Source organism: Harmonia axyridis, chromosome 2, assembly GCF_914767665.1.
Source record: "Harmonia axyridis chromosome 2, icHarAxyr1.1, whole genome shotgun sequence".
NCBI classification, from domain to species: Eukaryota; Metazoa; Arthropoda; class Insecta; order Coleoptera; family Coccinellidae; genus Harmonia; species Harmonia axyridis.
Window position 1 is genome coordinate 51,472,251 of NC_059502.1, and position 19,302 is coordinate 51,491,552.

The 19,302-nt window shown below is 34.7% G+C and overlaps 1 protein-coding gene across 2 annotated transcripts in view; it reads left to right on the plus strand.

Moving 5' to 3' along the window:
* Positions 1-436: 436 nt before the first annotated feature.
* The window catches only part of LOC123672953 (heat shock-related 70 kDa protein 2-like), a 57,309-nt gene continuing 38,443 nt past the window's right edge, over positions 437-19,302 (plus strand). The window contains exons 1-4 of one of the 2 annotated variants that reach the window (XM_045607320.1): positions 437-777; positions 9,888-10,246; positions 13,440-13,625; positions 16,933-17,172. In XM_045607320.1, the coding sequence (XP_045463276.1) occupies positions 9,941-10,246; positions 13,440-13,625; positions 16,933-17,172 (732 nt within the window). In that variant the 5' untranslated portion in view covers positions 437-777; positions 9,888-9,940. Of the gene's footprint in view, positions 778-3,935; positions 4,293-9,887; positions 10,247-13,439; positions 13,626-16,932; positions 17,173-19,302 lie in introns of those variants that run through there. The other variant, XM_045607319.1, reaches the window with a different exon arrangement.

Sequence of the window (19,302 nt, forward strand, 5' to 3'; positions counted from 1 at the left end):
CGTTTTGAAAGATCACTTGTCGAAAATACGGTCCCAGAAGTGTAGGGAGGCGGTCGATAAAACTTGCTTATATTTATGCATTTTACAACTGAGGTACTTACGGCACTGCCTATCATAAAATCAATAATAGTATCGTTTTCTACCAGATCAATTTCATTATTTCTTACCTATAAATGGTGTAATAGGAAATATGAAATATGTTTTAATTTCCACCAATCACAAACGCTCAATTTCGAATTACAAATTTTTTCTGGATGGAAAATTGTATGACAGCAACTGTCAGCAGTTTTTTTTAGTCTACCCGCGGCAAAATTTGACAGTTGTTGTCACCAAAAATTGCAATACCTTTGATAACAAGTATTATAATTATGGTCTCATGTATTGTCAAAAACCTTTCGGGCATATAATTTTTCCTGTGAAAGAAATCGATAAAAACAATTGTTCAGTCCAAACGATGTGGTGGAATAACTTTATTTCCGACCCTGTATAAATAATACATCGCGAAACCTCTGCACGGGTCACATGGCACCATATGGGGCTGGACAGAGATAAGCAGACAGAATACAACAATACGCCACGAAAAAATCTCGCTTTTCGCTGTGCTGTGCTGATAATTATTAATTTCGCTAAATATAATATAGTTTATTAGTTACATTAATTCTAATATTTCAACGTGCAAACTAAATTGAAGTGTCGCCGAACAATCGTATCGTGGTGAGAGCTGGTGGTAGTCGGATGAGTGGTAAACCACGGGTGCAGAGAAGAAGAAGGCCTCTGGTGAGTTCAGCCCCAACAAAATATTCTACAGTCCACTAAATTAACCGAACAATAATGCAAAGTGATATTTAATAAAAAACATTCCTGCAGATGCACGTCTTCGACTATGATTTTTGCTTCTCATGCTTCTTGTTGAAATATTACTTAGCAACGTTTTTTTTTCGATTTTTTCGGAAAAAATAGATGTCTTTATGATATTACTTACGAAAATATGACCAACATAAAATTTGTTATGAAAATTTACGACTATGACCGAATTTCCATTAAAATGTATAATTAAAATGAAGTCTTCGGTTGACTGTATTTCGAACACAGAACTTTTCAATACCTTTTTCAATAGCAAAATTCATATCTTTTCTGTAGAAAAATTCGTCTTTACTTTTGAATTTGGTTTCAACCTTAGCAATCACTTCTTCATTAGAGTCAAATTTATTTCCCTGGAGAATTCCTCAGAGAATTCTTTTGAGGTCTAGATCTAGAGAATAAGCTGGGTTGGTCAAGAAGTTGCAAGCACAATTCGTTCAATTTGACCATGATTTCATCGATTTTTGACGAGGAGCATTGTCTAAGTGAATGAAAATTCTTCTCATTTGCATTTAGTGATTTTATTCTAAATGTCTGCACTAAATATATCCAATAACATTATGCCTTATTCGCTTTTGATGGTTTTAACTTTGCAAAGGTAGGTTGTCATTGAAAAATATATATTGCAAGTGCCAAAATATGATTGCCATAACTTTGACAGTCGATTTTTGAGATTTTGGTTTGGACTGGGGTTTTCTGTTCTCTTATATCATACGTTGAAATGTATGATGCCCCATTTACATTTACTCCGCTAATACTGAGCTTACATCTACACATGCTTTGTTGTTTGAAGTTGATCATTTTTGTATTGCTTTAGCTCAAAAAAATAGGGTTAGAACTATTAAGAGGGGTACTACAGGGATATCGGAAACCGTTAGAATACAGGAGGCTCAAATAACAAAAAAGTGGCGTTATTTAGGAATGAGTGTGTTGATGTGAACAGATCTAAAATATCTCCAATAGTTCCTGAGATATGTCGAAATAATTAAAAATCGAGAATTTCTTTTTTTCTGCAGAACTCGTTTGTTTCAGGCGATAACTTCACAAAAATCGGTTTGTAGCCATTATCCAACATATAGAGATTGATTCTAATGGTGTCATCAGATTCTTTATGTTTTTCATTATTTCAGAGATTCAATATTTAATTTTTTTTTCATGGACGCCATATTGGTTCTCCTTATGGGGTGCGGGTGATAAGGAAAAAAATACTAATTCAACAATGTATCATATTTCACAAAAATATCGATTCTAGCTACGCAAATTTGAACATTCTTTTTATTTTGCTGTTTAAGTAGTAGGCTAGCGCCAGAATTGTCAAATAACTTGTTACAGCATTCAATTGTTATGTGAAACCATGACTTAATTCTGGTAAAAACCTCAAAACTGTTTAATAACTAACGTTGTATCAATTACAAAATCATGCTGTTACCAACACTCTAGATTGCGTACAACTGACAATGTCTGTAGAAATGTTCTACATAATTTAAAAAAAAAACAGGATTTTTAGTTTTCTCGAGATATCTCGGATACCATGGGAGATATTTTGGATCTGTTCAAATCAACACATTCATCCCTAAATAACGCAACTTTTTGGTAATTTAAGCCACCCTGTATTTCTAACGGTTTTCGATATCCCTATAGTGCGCCTCCAAAAACTTCTAACCCTGTTTATAACACTCTATTCTGTCTATGATAACTGAAAACTAAGATGCATAGAAAACCTGGTGTGTGCAATGATTTGATTTTGTTTCAGACTTTTTGAGAGATCAACCTGTTGCTTTGGTGTTCAGCTTAACCAGAGTTCTGTAAGGTGGCGCTCTTCAAAATTTTTCGAATTCCGCTATCTGCCTGGTGCCGTTTAAAAAGGAAATACTGATTTTAAACACTGCAAACATTCACAATAAATTAAAATTCAGTTCATATCGAATTTTTAATCAAATGAATGGAATATAATGACAGACCATAGAATATAAAATATTATTGTTCTATACTCAAAGTTCACGACAAGAGAAATGGGGGGATACTAGGGGTAATTATAAGGTGTTCCTAAATTGGAGATACAAATGAAAATGACAGATTTCCGGATCATTTCAAAAAAAAAAGTCCTATAACATGAGTCCCCAAACATTTTGTTTTGAGATACATGTGTTAAAGTTTAAGTTTTTTTCTCGTATAACCTTTCCTCAACAAGATATTCAATTTGAATTGGCCATAGATATTCCAGTTTAAAGTTTTCACCATGTGATATGCTAATTTTGAATGCTAATCTACAGGGTGATATTTTTTCTGGAAGGATGCCTGCTTCCTTTCTCCAAAACCATATTTTGGTGAATGGCTGTTAGTTTAGAAAAATGTAGAAAAAACTCTGGCCAAGTACTACACTTTTTGGTTTGTTATAGAGTTTTGTCGTATCTGCTATCGATTTCGAGAAAAAATCTCTAGTAATCCTCAGGAAAATCCAAATTATTATAAAGATTCCGCTAGTAAGCCCTAAAGAATGAATTAATTGTTAGTTTTGGTATTTATTTACCCAATCTGCAGCGAAGATTAATAAATATTTGATAAACTATAAGCATCACAAAAAGTACGACACACTAGAAACAACCTGTATATTGAAAGCAAAGCGTTTGTGAGCTCGTATTCATGAAACTTTTTTTTTTCAAAATTATTCAAGTAATTTATCATTTTCCTTCGTAACTCTAATTTGAGAACACCCAGTATAAGGTATAAGGTATAAGGTAAGAACAACCGAATTAGTAATGAAAAAATTATTTCGAGTAATTTGGTTCAAACTTCTTTTTCTAACATTACCGATATGAGTGAAAGTTGTCGTCAAATTTTTTTTTTTCGATTATTCCCCCTCCAAGAAAAAAAATCTACACCCTTGGTTCACGAGAGTCGAGAATTGAGAGAAATGTCAAATGTAAACGATGTATGCGCTATTTGAAACGATCCCTCGAAATCAAGTAGGTATAAATCTGAAAAATCTCCCGTTTTGTCTGAAAGTTTCACAGGTATAAGTAGACACACCAGGTTTTCTATGCATCTCACTGAAAACCTCACACATTTCTGTATCAGTCAGAGATGACATTTCACCTATAACTGTCATCTCAGTGCGTCGATCATCCGATCATTCCATTTTTTCAAAATTCCCGTGCACACGATGGCCTCAAGCTCGTCGAAAACGAAACAGAAATCGCCATCGGGAAACGCATCGTCTTCGACTCCAGCCTGCGGACCTCCTGTTGGGATCGATCTGGGAACAACTTATTCTTGCGTGGGGGTGTTTCGCAACGGCGCAGTGGACATCATCCCCAACGACCAGGGGAACAGGACAACCCCCAGCTTCGTGGCCTTCACCAACGTGGAGAGGTTGGTGGGGGACTCGGCGAAGCAGCAGGCTGCCATGAATCCGAGCAACACTGTCTTTGGTGAGAGAGGTTCTTCGTTCTCAACTATCAGGGTTTTTTACTATTCACTTTTTTTCATGATTAATGTTAGGATCTCCCTAAATTACTGGAGTTAGAATAATATGGATAACTCATTTTTCCAAAACTATCATCATTATTATTATTAGAACTCTTTAGGTATTGCTTACAAGATTCTACAACACAAAGTGCAATAGAGGAGCATATCGCAAACTGATGTCTTCCTACCAACCTTTACAGAATAGTCCATAACTTAATATTGTAACAATTTGAGTTTATGTTCTACATACGAAATCGTAGAGAAAAACAAATCAAATCAATTAATCAAGAATTAATTCAAAAAAGAGACAGATAAAAAAATACTCAATTATTCCTGACTGAAAAATGAACGTGGACGAGGAAATGAGAAGAGTGACGGAGAATAGAGGAGAAAGATTCATCTGAAGAACACCTCCGAAAAAATATATAACGACATAATAAGATTTATACCAGCTAAACACCTTTTAAGACTAGGCCTGAAGGAACTGTGAGACGTCTTTCGGACTATCTCTTCTGATTCCAAAACTACGGAAACCTCTCTGAAAAACTATTATTGGAAAAATTTGTTAGATGTGCAGTTAAATTCAAAGTGAAATTTCAACTTAAACCAAATGCGGCTTTGTTTTATGTTTAACAAATCTGGGTCTGGCTTGAGGAACTTGAGGAAGTTCGATCACATCAGTATAAATACTGACGTGATTATTCTGCAAGCGCTCGAGTCTGTTCAACTGATTCAACGTTACATATTGGCATAATCAAGTATAGGAAGGAACAGTCAAAAATAAAGGTTTCTTTCTAGTTTGGAATGGCAAAAAATTGTTCATTTCAAACAATGAAGCATGTGTCGATGAATCTCAGTATTAGCAGAGGAAATGCGAACAGGGCATCATACATTTCGAAGTATGAAACAAGAGAACGTATGAAAACCTCAGGAAAAACTCTGTCTCCCCGTATAGGTGTAGTGACTGGTTTATGTATTCGTTTATAAAACAACATATTTATGTTGAAGAGCTTCTTCTTCATCTCAACGAAATCCTTTCATCCTATCTTTTCACCAGAAGTGAACGATGCATATACACTGCGCAAAAAAATTAACGCAAATTCTGAAAATCTCAATTTTAATGAAAGTTATCTCTACATTGACTTTATAACTCATTTTTTATGTTCTCTCGGGAAGGTTTTGAACGAAACAAGACACATTAAATGGAAGAAAAATTCAGGATTTCACCGAATCTTATGTGAAAGAAGAGAAATAAACAATTTTCAAAATACTGGAATGCTGATAAGTGATTTAATACTTACCTTGCGTTAATTACAGCTCGGCAACGACGGTTCATACTCAAAATGAGTGATCTTAAAATGTTCTGATCTAATCCTTTCCAGATTTATCTGAGTTGGATTCCTAAGTCATTAAAAGTAGCTGGATGATTTTCTAAACTTCTCAGCCTTCTATTGAGGTTGTCCCAAACCTGCTCAATCGGATTGAGATCTGGATTTCTTGCTGGCCATTCCATTCGGGAGACTTCAACCTCTTCAAGATACTCCTGAACGATGCGCGCACGATGGAGTCTGGCATTATCTTCCATAAAAATGAAATTTTCACCAATGTATGGGGCAAATGGTACTACATGCACTTCAAGAATGTTTCTTATATCAGTCAAAGATATTCCACCCCATACCATAATCGATCCTCCCCCGAAACCAGTAGTATTCAGGAAATTGCACTGAGCATATCTTTCATGTGGACGTCTGTATACAAGGGAACGTCGATCACAATGGTAGAGGCAGAATCTAGACTCATCTGTGACGAGAACTCCTTCCCAATCAGCTTCTTCCCAATGGATATGCTCTCTCGCAAAATCCAAACGAGCCCTTCGATGGGCTGGGGTAAGAGCTGGGCCTCTTGCCGCGACACGAGGCCTTAAATCATATTCTCTGAAAAAAAAAACATCTGTATTGAAGAAAAACGTTGAAAATGGATAACAAATGCATGCATAATTCTGATAAAAATAATTATCATTATTATCAATAATCATTCAGTTGTAGAATAAATTTGAGATTTTCATAATGTGCGGTAATTTTTTTGCACAGTGTATTATAATGAAATCTGAAAACAAAAAAGAAAAGAACCAGAAGAATCATATCGAAATTTATAGGCCAAAGACTATTAGGGGGCTGGTACATATTGATGACGAAAATATTACAAAATTCGAAAGTTATAAAAAATACACCGTCAACGAAGTTGATGTAAGCATGGAAAGAGTTTTTTACTCAAGGTGGCGATCGTATCCCAAGAGAGTGTTTCATCCATAATCAAACCCAGATTTCTGACACTTGAAGAATAGGGAATCTTCACACCGTTTGGGATGACCTGATGTTCGTGCCTATCAACTAAAATTAAGCTTCTTCGGGTCCCTGTGACAATTGATTGACTTTTAGTCGTATAAATAATGAGACCAATGCATGAAGCGGCAAGGGATATTCTAGAAGGAATTTCGTTTAACAATAGGTTTCAAAAAACTTTGATAGACCTATCAACTCATCGATTATAGTTTCTATGGAAGTGTCAAAAATGAACTGAAATTGAACACAAAAATGATTTGCTCGAGAAAATCAACACGATAAAAGTTTTATGAAACCCACCACAAGAGTGGGTAACACTTCGAAAGAAATCTTCAATTGTAATATGGGTATAGATTTGTAGATAATCTGCAGAGAGGTGATGGCGACGGGGACTCCATTCTTCTTTGAATCTTTCTACAGAAAAGGTCAACGTCACCATCATTTTTCTCATCAAAAGATCATGAACTTTTATTTTTTATTATTTGAGACAATGCTACGTATAAAAAGAGTGGGGGGGTACTCAACCAAATCCTACCTAGATAAATAAAAATAATAATATATATAAATAATAAAATAAATACTTTGAGAGTTATCGAGGAATAACTTCGAATGAGGAAAAACCGGAATCTCTACCCGTGTGGTGTAGTCTGTGACTTCCGGAAAACACAGAAGAAAACTAAAATTAAATGATTCGATGTCTAAATTTTATATTTCAAGAATTGTAATTGATTTTTCGTGATTGAAATTTATATTGGATTTATAGATTCCTCAACAATCCCAAAGAAAAGTTGATGATAATTCATGAAATGGAAAAATTAGTTATCATAGCATCGAATCAGATTTTTTCTGTGTTTTCCGGAAGTCTCAGAGCACTCCCCACAGTTAAAAATTGTGGTTTTTCCTCATATAACTCTTAAAGTATTCATTTTAGGTACCTATAGGGTTTGCTTGAGTATGCCCTCCTCTTTTTATACGATTTTCGTGGAGAAATATGTCGCCAACTATGTAATAATCTATTTAAGCACTGTACAACTTAAACTGTGCAATTTACTTGACCATAAACCGAGAGCACGATCAAAAACAATTACGGTAGCACCTGTAAAGTAAAACGCACGGCGAATAACCAATAAGAAAAAACCTTTAGTACGCACGTATCCGATAACTTTTTGACATTTCATAATTGTGTCGCGATTTGCATCTAGTTTTTGGATTTGCCTGAGTTTTCAGGGAAATGAATGCAATCATAGAAAAAGTATAGTACACAACTCGGGTTGTGAGACAATTCATTTTTTCTATTCGTGCGTAATATGCTTCTTACAACTCTTGTTATGCAATATACCCGTGCATTTTATGCTATTACCACATCTTTAACATATCTTCAATAATTATAATAATATGTTTTTATTGAAATTGACAAAGAAAAAAATTAATCATAGTCACTGAAAAATATGGCAAAGGGCGGGTTCAGTTCATTCCAAGTGAAGAGCCTGCTCTTCCACCTAACCCATGAAAGACAAAAAAAAATATACACAACAAAAACATAATATACCTATACAAATTGATACAATTCAACTAATAAAGTAATAATCTCTCAGCCCAATGAAACAAATGAAAAATGATAATAATAATAATAATGAACTTTATTTAGCACTCAGCTATTGAAAACAATACAAATATAATCCACTAATTTAATTAAATTCTTCATAAATATAACTCATTAAAAATTTTTTGAATTCTCTATAATTATTACAATATTTGATCTTTTCAGGTAGATTATTGAAGATAACTAATCCCCTGCTAAATGTGGATTTATTCATTAATATAGTATTAACTTTTTCTATGTAAAAATTATCTCGACGTCGTGTATTATAATTATGTATCTCATTAGCAAATTTTAGGTTTTCACTCAAATATTCAGGTAACATTTTATTCCTCACTTTGAATATTATATCTAATGTTCTATAAATAATCCTTTGATTGACACTCATCAATTTCAAACAATTTAATATATTTCTTATGGGAATTCTTTTATTACATTTCAAAATAATTCTCATACCTCTATTTTGCACTTTTTGTAACCTATCTATGCTACCTTTATTTAAATTAAACATAACTGACGAGCAATAATCCACATGAGGAAGTACCAATGATCTAAACAACATCAGTGACGTATTCATACCAATTTTACCCCTTATTCTAGATATGAAACCAACCTTTTTGGACATTTTATTTGCGATATAATCCACGTGAAACTGAAACTTTAGATTCTCGTCTAAAATCAATCCTAAGTATTTCATTTTAGTAACCCTCTCTATTTCATCTTTGTCAATATTAATTCTGAAATTACTTATGTCGGTACTACGTGTCCTATATTCACTACCTATTAACATATACTTCGATTTTTTTATATTGACTTTCAAATTATTGTCGCAAAGCCAAATGAACAACCTATCTAAGTCCTCGTTAACTAATTTGAACAAAATTTCAACATCATATCCAGAAACATATATCATAGTATCATCCGCAAACAAAGTTATCTTACAATTACACACATATTTCACTACATCATTTATATACAATAGAAATAAAATTGTTCCCAAATTTGTACCCTGAGGTACCCCAAATTCATTTTTCCCAATTGATAACACAAAATTTCCGAATTTTACTTTTTGCGTCCTTTCTGTCAAATATGACTCAAACCACTGAAAAACTTTCCCAGATAACCCTAGTTTTTTTATTTTAAGTAACAGTAATTTCCTATCAATTGTCTCAAATGCTCTTTGAAAGTCCAAAAACACTACCAATATCATCTTACCACTGTCAATGTCCCCCATCCACTTGTCACAACTATTCAACAATGTAGTTTCACAAGAATGCGCCACTCGAAAAAAAACATTGTCGTTACTTACAATAGCAATGCTCCCAGTAATTGTGATGCAGGTATGATGAAAAAGTTCAATTAAATTATCTTTCAATTTCTTAATTCGAAATTTTCAGCGATGGAAAAAGAGTTCTTAGAGTAAGAACTTTTTTTTAGAGATTTCTAAAAAAGTGCGTTTTTTCATTCAAAATTTTAATATATTACTGAATATTTCAATTCAAAACATTTTTTTAGACGTCCGCGTCCTTCAAAATCCTATCAGCTAATACTCATATTAACAAGAGCAACCCCAACTTGCGATCTAGACTGATAAGGTAATTTTGTACCATTTGCAGATGCGAAAAGACTCATCGGTAGGAAATTCGAGGATCCTGCGGTGAAGCAGGACATGAAGCATTGGCCTTTCGAGGTCATCAACGACCAGGGAAAACCAAAAATCAAGATTTCTTACAAGAACGAAACGAAGACATTCTTCCCGGAGGAAATCTCTTCCATGGTACTGAGCAAAATGAAGGAGACTGCGGCTAGTTTTCTGGGAACAAATGTATCCAAGGCCGTTATAACCGTTCCCGCTTATTTCAATGATTCACAGCGACAAGCCACAAAGGACGCCGGAACAATTGCAGGATTGGATGTGTTGAGAATCATAAACGAACCAACGGCAGCTGCCATAGCGTATGGACTGGATAAAAAGGTAAAAGCCCGTAATTCATTATGAAAATATCAGATTTACAGGCCAATTGAAAAGTCCCTGGTCTACCATAGTAAAACACATTTTTTTGGCAACATTCGATTTTATTATGCAACATAGTTGCCTTCGAGGGCGATACAGCGATTATAGCGATCTTCCAACTTTTCGATACCATTTTTGTAGTACGATTTGTCTTTCACTTCAAAATAGGCCTCAGTTTCGGCGATTTCTTCTTCATTGGCGCTAAATTTCTTTTCAGCGAGCATTCTGTTGAGGTTTGAGAACAGGAAAAAGTCGCTGGGGACCAGATCTGGCAAATAAGGTGGATGCAGAAGCAATTCGAAGCCCTATTCATACAATTTTGGCATTGTTTTCATTGATTTGTAATACGGCACATTTTGCTTTGATGAAACAGCACCCTTTTTTCTTCGATTTCATCCTTTAAACGATTCAATAACGCTATATAATAATCGCTGTTGATGGTTTGGCCCTTTTGGAGGTAATCAATGAATATTATTAACTTGAGCATCCCAGAATGATTATGCCGTAACCTTGCCAGCTGACTGTTGTGTTTTTCCTCGCTTTGGATTCGGTTCATCGTGTGCGGTCTACTGAGACTGTCGATTGAACTCCGGAGTGAAATGATTGTCACATATCGACGCAAAACTTCGGATTTTTTGCACTTAAACAGCTTCAAATACTGATCAGAATCATTAACACGTTGTTGCTTTTGATCGATTGTGAGCTCGCGCGGCACCCATTTTGCATACAGCTTCCTCGTGTACAAATATTCGTGAATGATATGATGTACCGGGTTTTTCACTATAATTTGACCCCTCCTTTAACTTTGTTACTGGAAGAGGTACGAAAAAATGTTTTCTACAAAAGTTTCACGAAATCGATTAGTGTTTTCAAAAATGATTTCACAAAACGAAAAATATACAGAGTGGGCAACATATTCGTTGCAACTTCATTTTATCAAATGGAACACCCTGTATATTTTTCTATATTTGACTAGCTCTTTTTTCCCTGATTTCGAATATATAACATATGTTTGGTCTGTTTCTCTTATTCTGAGTACCACAGAGTTTCAAATTTTAAGAACCACCTGGCAAGCTAAGTAATCAGTTTTCAAGTGGAAGGCTGCGATAATTCAAAATGCCCTTTTTTGAGTTATCTTGTTGGCAACGATATACGTTTCATACACAGAAAGAGGAAAAATTTGAGATATTTTCACTTTATGTGAAGAACAATAAAAATAAGAAAGCTACAAGGGGAGAATATATGGAGTTGCATCCATCATATCGTTGCCAACGATATAACTAAAAAAAGAGCATTTTGAGTTATCGCAGCCTACCACTTGAAAAGTGATTACTGAGCATGCCAGGTGGTTCTTAAAAATTTGAATCTCTGGTGTACTCAGAATAAGAGAGAAAGACCAAACATATGTTATATATTCGAAATCAGGGGAAAAAGAGCTAGTCAAATATAGAAAAATATACAGGGTGTTCCATCTGAAAAAAATTAGTTGCTATCAATATGTTGCCCACCCTGTATATATTTAATTTTTTGAAATCATTTTAAGAAACACTAGTCGATTTCGTGAAACTTTTGTACAGAACATTTTTTTGTACCTCTTTTAGTAACAAAGTTAAAGCGGGGGTCAAATTATAGGCTTGAAAGAGCGTTATAAGCTGTCTTTTCCCGAGAGATGCGTATAAAAAAAAAAATGGTGAAAAACCCGGTACATATTCAGATGAAATCTTCACAATGTCTGCTTTCTCGATCAACTTCACTTATGGTTATTCAAAATTATTTTTTGAACTTTTTTGATTTTTCCGTCGGTGACAGCCTCTTTTGGGCGTTCGCCGTCTTCGGTGCTCATTTCACCACATTTAAACTTAGCATAGCAATCAATGATGGTTGATTTTCCTGGTGCAGAGCCAGGAAACTCTTCATCAAGCCAAGATTTAGCTTCAACAGTATTTTTTCCCTTCAAACAGCAATATTTCATCAGAACACGAAATTATTTTTTTCCATCTTTTTTCAAATATCAAATGTAACTACACTCACAACGCAATATCTCACAAACTAATGGTCCGACTGCTGTCAAATTTTGACACGTATCGTTTGAAGGTTGGTACTGAAATGCTTCTATGCATCTTAGTTGTTACTAACTTAAAATCATATGGATTTAATACTAGCACCGCCATCTGTGCATTAGATCGGGGCCTAATAATTATATAGCTTTTTTGATGACAATTTCTGCAATATGACGTATACCTTTGGTGACATTGGCGACATTGGCATTGGCATTGGCATTGGCGACAAAGCTGTAGGGAATTGTTCCCGATGGAAGGCATTCTTACCTTGCCGAGTATTTTTATACTTGCCTGCATACTATATATTTTCGACCATCAGGAAATAATAGAGAGGAACAACTGTCATCATGAATATGAAACACGAAATCGTGATAATTTCAAAATACCATATCACAGAGTGAAAGCAGCTCAAGTGAACGTAAATCACTTAGCTATTAAATTATATAATAAGCTACCTTCCAACCTAAAAACGCTTAAGAGGGGACAGATGAGGAGAAGGCTCAGAGGGATGTTGATGGAAAAAGCCTATTATAGTGCCAAAGAATTCCTCGATGATGACCTAGTCTGAATTCCGTTTCGATGTGTAGTTGTTTTTCAACGTGTGTTTGTAATCATTGTAACAATTTGTGTTATACATATATATATGTATTTTTTTTTTTTTTGTATAATTCTAGTGACTCCCCATGTAATTTTGATGGGTCAAAAAAACTTATTTACCACAGTTTTTATGTAGATAAGTGAATAAATAAATGAATGAATAAATGAAAACTCGATGGTTCATGAGTTAATAGGATTAAAAAAAAAATCGTGGCGATAGGGACTCACTTCTTCTTTAAATCTTTCTACAGAAATTTTTTTTTCGAAAAAACCTCTTTCATCTTTGATTCTGCAAATACGTAGTATTATGAGACTGGTTGTGGTTTTGGATCAAAAATGAACAGGGTGTTTATCAAAAGATCATGATCCTTTATTTTTCATTATTCTACTTCGTCGATGACTTTCTTTCAGTTTCAGGCACAAAAACATCAATATACACAGATGAAATATATTTGATATGTGCTCGATTAACACTGAACTGCTTGTCCCATTTATAGGGCGAAAACGAAAAGTATATTCTTATATTCGATATGGGTGGTGGAACATTCGACGTCTCAATCTTGCTTCAGGCTGGTGGAATTTTTGAAGTTAAATCTACAGCTGGTGATACTCATCTCGGTGGGCAGGATATTGACAATACTATGACTGAAAATTTTGCAGAAGAATTCCAAAGGAAATACAAAGTGAGTACCTACTGTACAATATATTTTCATTCAATTGGAAAGAAAAACACTGCAAATATTTTTCAGTATCTAATTTCTGCAATTCTTCATCATAGTTCAAGCATATTTATATTCCATTCATTACCAGAGGAACAAAGCAAGTATCTCTACTTTTTGTGAGGGACTTTTATCAGTCGAAACAGTAATATCCCTGTAAAGTTTATAACGTTCGTTAATGGTCTTCAGTCGGTACTTGTAGTATGGCACTTTTTCAGAATGAATCAGTTCTAATATGGTTGGCAATTACTGGTGTAGTATCTTCCCTATTGCATCGTGTTTCTCTTCATATTCATTTCCTGCAAACATTTGACATCCTCTCGTGATATGTTGAATTGTCTCATTCGTAGGATATCCATATCGGAATCGATCATCAGTATGATATACTTGCAGTAAATTATCGTTTATTTATCACTTGATCTTGGATGATAAGAAGAAAACCTCCCGTTTCTGTATACATTGCACCTGATGTTAGCCAATAGTTCGACTCTTCTATGTCGACATGATAATAATAATAATAAGTTTATTCACCAAAAAAATGTTTTACATAGATAACAAAAGAATAGTTGAGATGTAAATAAACATTGAAATCCCACTAAAACTAAAGTTGCGCGTGATCCTTGAAATGTTTTCCATGTAGGGGCTTCTCTCTCCATCTTTGCAGTTTTTCTTGCATTGTCTGGTGGCTATATGAAAATTGCTCCTTGTGAAGTTGTAAAGGTCTTGATTCATCTGCTTCACACAGTATTTTGTACTTTTGTAGACCTCTGATGTACCTGCTTCCCGTAGGCTTTCTATCTGCCTACGAGCAAGTTCCTTGATGTTCGTCAAACCTCTGTCTCCTTAATTTTTCGGCAGTGTTGGCCTTTCAATGATTCTTTTCGGATAGTGCTTGTTTAATTATTATTATTATATTGAAGCCTGTGATTTCAAACAACGCTGTATGATTAGGGACTTATTTTATTACACGTAAATGATACTTGCCAATCCATACCCGAAATTTTAGCTTACTAGAATCCCAGGTAGCCAAGTGATGAATGTTTAATTGAAGCTATGTTTTGCACAAAAGCAGAAGTAAATCAATCAAATACTCAAAAACAGCTAGAGATAGAGACAAGAAAGTTAAAAAAAGTAATTATAAATAGGGTGTTCTATTTGATATATCGAAGTTGTTAGTATTTTTTTATATAAGCGGCAACACCTCAGTGCTGAAAAGAAGAAAGAGCAGTGGTTCTCACCCACCGTTCCCGTAAAAGTCTAGGATACTATCGACCGTGGCCCACCCTGTATATATGGGAGATAAACGGATATTACACCGAAATAAGTGATGATTATCTAACTTTTGTCACAACGATAAAAGGAATCTATTGTCAATAAAACGATTTTATAGGTAGAGTCAAGGTATACACAGGAAAAAGAAGAATTCCTCTGTGGTACAACTCTATGCTTACCCTCATCATGCTCTCACCTATATCGAGTGCTTCCATAATATCTCAGAATTCATAAGTTATTAGTATTCAGTAGTATTCATGAGTATTATTATTACAATTACAGTTCTATTCGATGTTGGTGTTCTCACGCTTAACAAGGCAAATTAAACAAGTTAAAATTATTATCGTATTTTCCTTAATCCACAATCAACATTATACATTTCACGATAGATTGGTGGTGTAGGATCAGAGAAACAGGAAAATGATACTCTGTTAGTCACTTTAGAATTGGAATCAAAAAGCGCTCTGAATTTCCTTGATATGAGAGTTGAACACATGGATGAAAATTTTTGTACGTTGATTTGTATCATAAACCTACTTTTTCTGACAGGTATATAGGTTTTCACTCCCATCATGCCATGATAAATAAAGTCATACGAAATCTCAAGTTCAGAGCCTTGAACCTCTCTGACAAAAGGTATCATGAAAAAAACCTGAGAAAAATCAGATCCATTTTACTAAACAAAAGCTATCCGGCGCATATCATAAACAAAATATTAGGGGAGTCTCTCAAACCCTCTCCACCACAGATCTTTTCATCTGATGAACTTTCGAGTACAGTTTTACATTATAACAAACTCATATATATCAAAGGCCTCTCAGAAAGACTATTCAAGATTATTCAAAAGGAGAACGTCAGGGTGTCTTTCAAAAGTTCAAATACCTTAGGAAAGCATTTTTTCAGTATTGTCAACCAACTCTTCTGAACTCCAACGTTGTTTATAAAATCAGTTGTCTAAATTGTTCTCGCGTTCACATAGGAAAGACACCTTCATCAATGTTACAAATGTTGTTTTCCGTAAATTTGGTAGAGCCCTGAGGATGGAAATAAATTTTTCCGAAAAGTCGGCGAACTAACAGAGTATCATTTTCCTGTTTCTCTGATCCTACACCACCAATATATCGTGAAGTAAAATTTTTGGACCACCACTTCAGATCTTGTGCAACATTATACAGTTCTTCGAACAAGAAGCAACAGTTTTAGTACTTCGAGCCATAAGAATAGTTATTTATAATACAAGTGCAGAAGGCATTGATATTCTTCCACGAGTTCAACATTCAAAAACGAGCCACGAAGTGGCGAGTTTTGGAATGAACGAGTGGAAGAATGAGCCTTCTGAACGAGTATTATACATTATTTTCTCTAATTCATTGCATTTTCATTGAAATTAATGAAATATTTCCATAAATATAATGTAGTGATTTTTTCATTGAAAAATGTTGGTTGGCAGAACTGATTTCTCTAAGTCAAATTGATGAATTGACAGATAAAGCCGTGGCGGAAAGTTCGGAGTACCAACATATAATAATAAAATATAACCATGAAAACTGTGCGTTTCTGATATATTCTCGCACGATTTTGTTCTACAAGATGTGGAAGAATGAACGGAATAACCACAGAATTAGAGAAACAACATTTTGGTACTTCGAGCAAATAAAATCTATCAGGCAATTATAATCATCAAAAATCGTTATTCACTTGAAAAAATCTTAAATTTATGATAATGTTGATTGCGAATTCAGAAAAAGTAGTATGTGTACCTCGTGGTAATAAGACGACTCTTATTCTAATTTATCTGTTCCTTGAGAATCTATCATAGAAAAAACTCCTTCGAATCTCCCCGTAAAATTTGCAGTGTTTTTCGTTTCGAAGCCATCGCTTCGATGGGGGCATAGAAAATCGAATCGTTGGCTTATCCCAACCTCTTCACAAAGTCCTTACGGTAGAAACACGATAACTTCCTCCCGGGGAAAACTTTGATAAGTAACTCCCGGTCCAGGTCAATATTATGGATAACAAGAGGGCACTCAGACGATTGCAGACCGCTTGCGAGAGGGCCAAGAGGACGCTCTCCTCCGCCACCCAGGCCTCTATCGAAATCGACTCCTTGGCGGAGGGAATCGATCTCTATACGAACCTCTCCCGAGCGAAATTCGAAGAGATGAATATGACGATATTCAAGAGGACGATGGAGCCCGTCGAGAAAGCGATCAAGGATGCAAAATTGTCGAGGGGTCAGGTGAGATGAGGGAAATGTGAAGTAAGGAGCTTTTGAGCGTTCGTTCGTTCATGCTCTAATTACGCGTTTGGAGACCTCATATACAGGGTGGCCACTTTTTCAATGGGATTGTATTGGTAACTTTTAAACCATAAGAGTTAGAAGGTCGGTCAAATAGAAAAAAAGTTGCATGCATAGAAGCATTATCAAGCCGTTCAAACAAATCGAGATTATCAGGGCCGGTTATTGAGATATCATAAGAAAAGTAAATTCTGTCATTTTGATTTTCCTTTTTTTTCCACTTTATGTCAAATATTATCAAAAAATGTTACAGGAATTTTTTATTCGACAGTAAATTGTTCTCAATTTGACGTAATCAGATTTCGTATCCAACGTTTCGTGCTCTCTGGGCCACCCTCAACCTCATTTTTTTCAATACGGACCTGTATATTTTATGACACTTTTCGAAATAGCTTTTAACGCCGAATTCAACGATATGTCATACAATGTCATTCAAAGTTCAATTTCAGGTGATTTTGACCCTTATCCAAATTTCTTTGGGTCGGATCTGTATTACATTTAGGTATCTTTAGTTAAATTAACAACATGCAATACATTTCGATGAGAAAATCAACTCACTCATCTTGAACTAAATGGAACATATCAGAATCAAATCAAGAAACAAGTAATAATTATTTACATATTTCAATTCATAATAATTAAACGAATGATCATTTAATGAAAGAAAAATCGAATGATTATTCGAAAGTAAATGAAGATTAACGAAGTAAGTGTTCGAAATGTCCACCATTCTATAAAATGCACTAATTGGTTCTGGAACCCATACTTCTTATACATTTGCTTATTTCGTCTTCTTGAATACCTTCCAATACATTCTCAATCTTCTCGCGAGAAATCACTATTGTGGGAGATGTCATTTGTTCCGTTGAAACAAATTACAGAATCGAACTTTATTTTGATATCATTACGATATTAGTTTTGCAAGGCTTGGTCTTCAAATTTAAAATCATTGTATTCGCGTCTCTTGACTATTTCATTAACAGCAGTTTTTGATAAATTGCATTCACTACAGATCCGACCCAAAAAAAATTGGATAAGGGTCAAAATCACCTGAAAATGAACTTTGAATGACATTGTATGATATATCGTTGAATTCAGCGTTAAAAGTTATTTCGAGAAGTGTCATAAAATATACAGGTCCGTATTGAAAAAAATGAGGTTGAGGGTGGCCCAGAGAGCACGAAACGTTGTATACGAAATCTGATTACGTCAAATTGAGAACAATTTACTGTTGAATAAAAAATTCCTGTAACATTTTTTGATAATACTTGAAAAAAATGGGAAAAAAGCAAAAGCAAAATGACAGAATTTACTTGTCTTATGATATCTCAATAACCGGCTCTGATAATCTCGATTTGTTTGAACGGCTTGATAATGCTTCTATGCATGCAATTTTTTCTCCATTTGACCGACATTCTAACTCTTATCGTTTAAAAGTTACCAATACAATCCCATTGAAAAAGTGGCCACCCTGTACATTTACACACATATATTCAGTTGCGTGGTCTCCGATAGTACAATTAGCACATCAGAAGCTCCTAACTTCACAACAGAAATTTTTTCCCATTTAATTTTGTTTCTATATTATGCTTGAATTTATCATTTGTAGGTATTTGTATTCGGTAAGGAATCCAAACATCTCTGAAAAACTCTTAATTTCATAAATCCAACCTTTCGCCTATTATAATTGTAATCCTCAGGGAACGAAAACTGAGTCGTTCCTCAAAAAACTGTCTCATCCAAAAAAATGAGGAACAACTCAATTTTCGATCCCTAAGGATGTTTATGATAATAGCCAAAAGCTTGGATTTATAAAATAATATCATGGTCAGGGCCCCCGCAACTGCCCGTGCAACCGGGCGCCACTCTAATGGGGCGCCAAAATCTCTTATAGACCGCATGAAAAACCGAAGGACCAAAGGTTTTTGAAAAAGTTTTTTTTTAATTTTTTCAACAATTTTCAACGTGCAAAGACATCTATTACACATCCAAACTCCTTTTTTTTCAATTTATGCAAGTTCCCGAACGTCGCAATCGGTATAAAATATCCTCGGCCACAGATTGCAATTA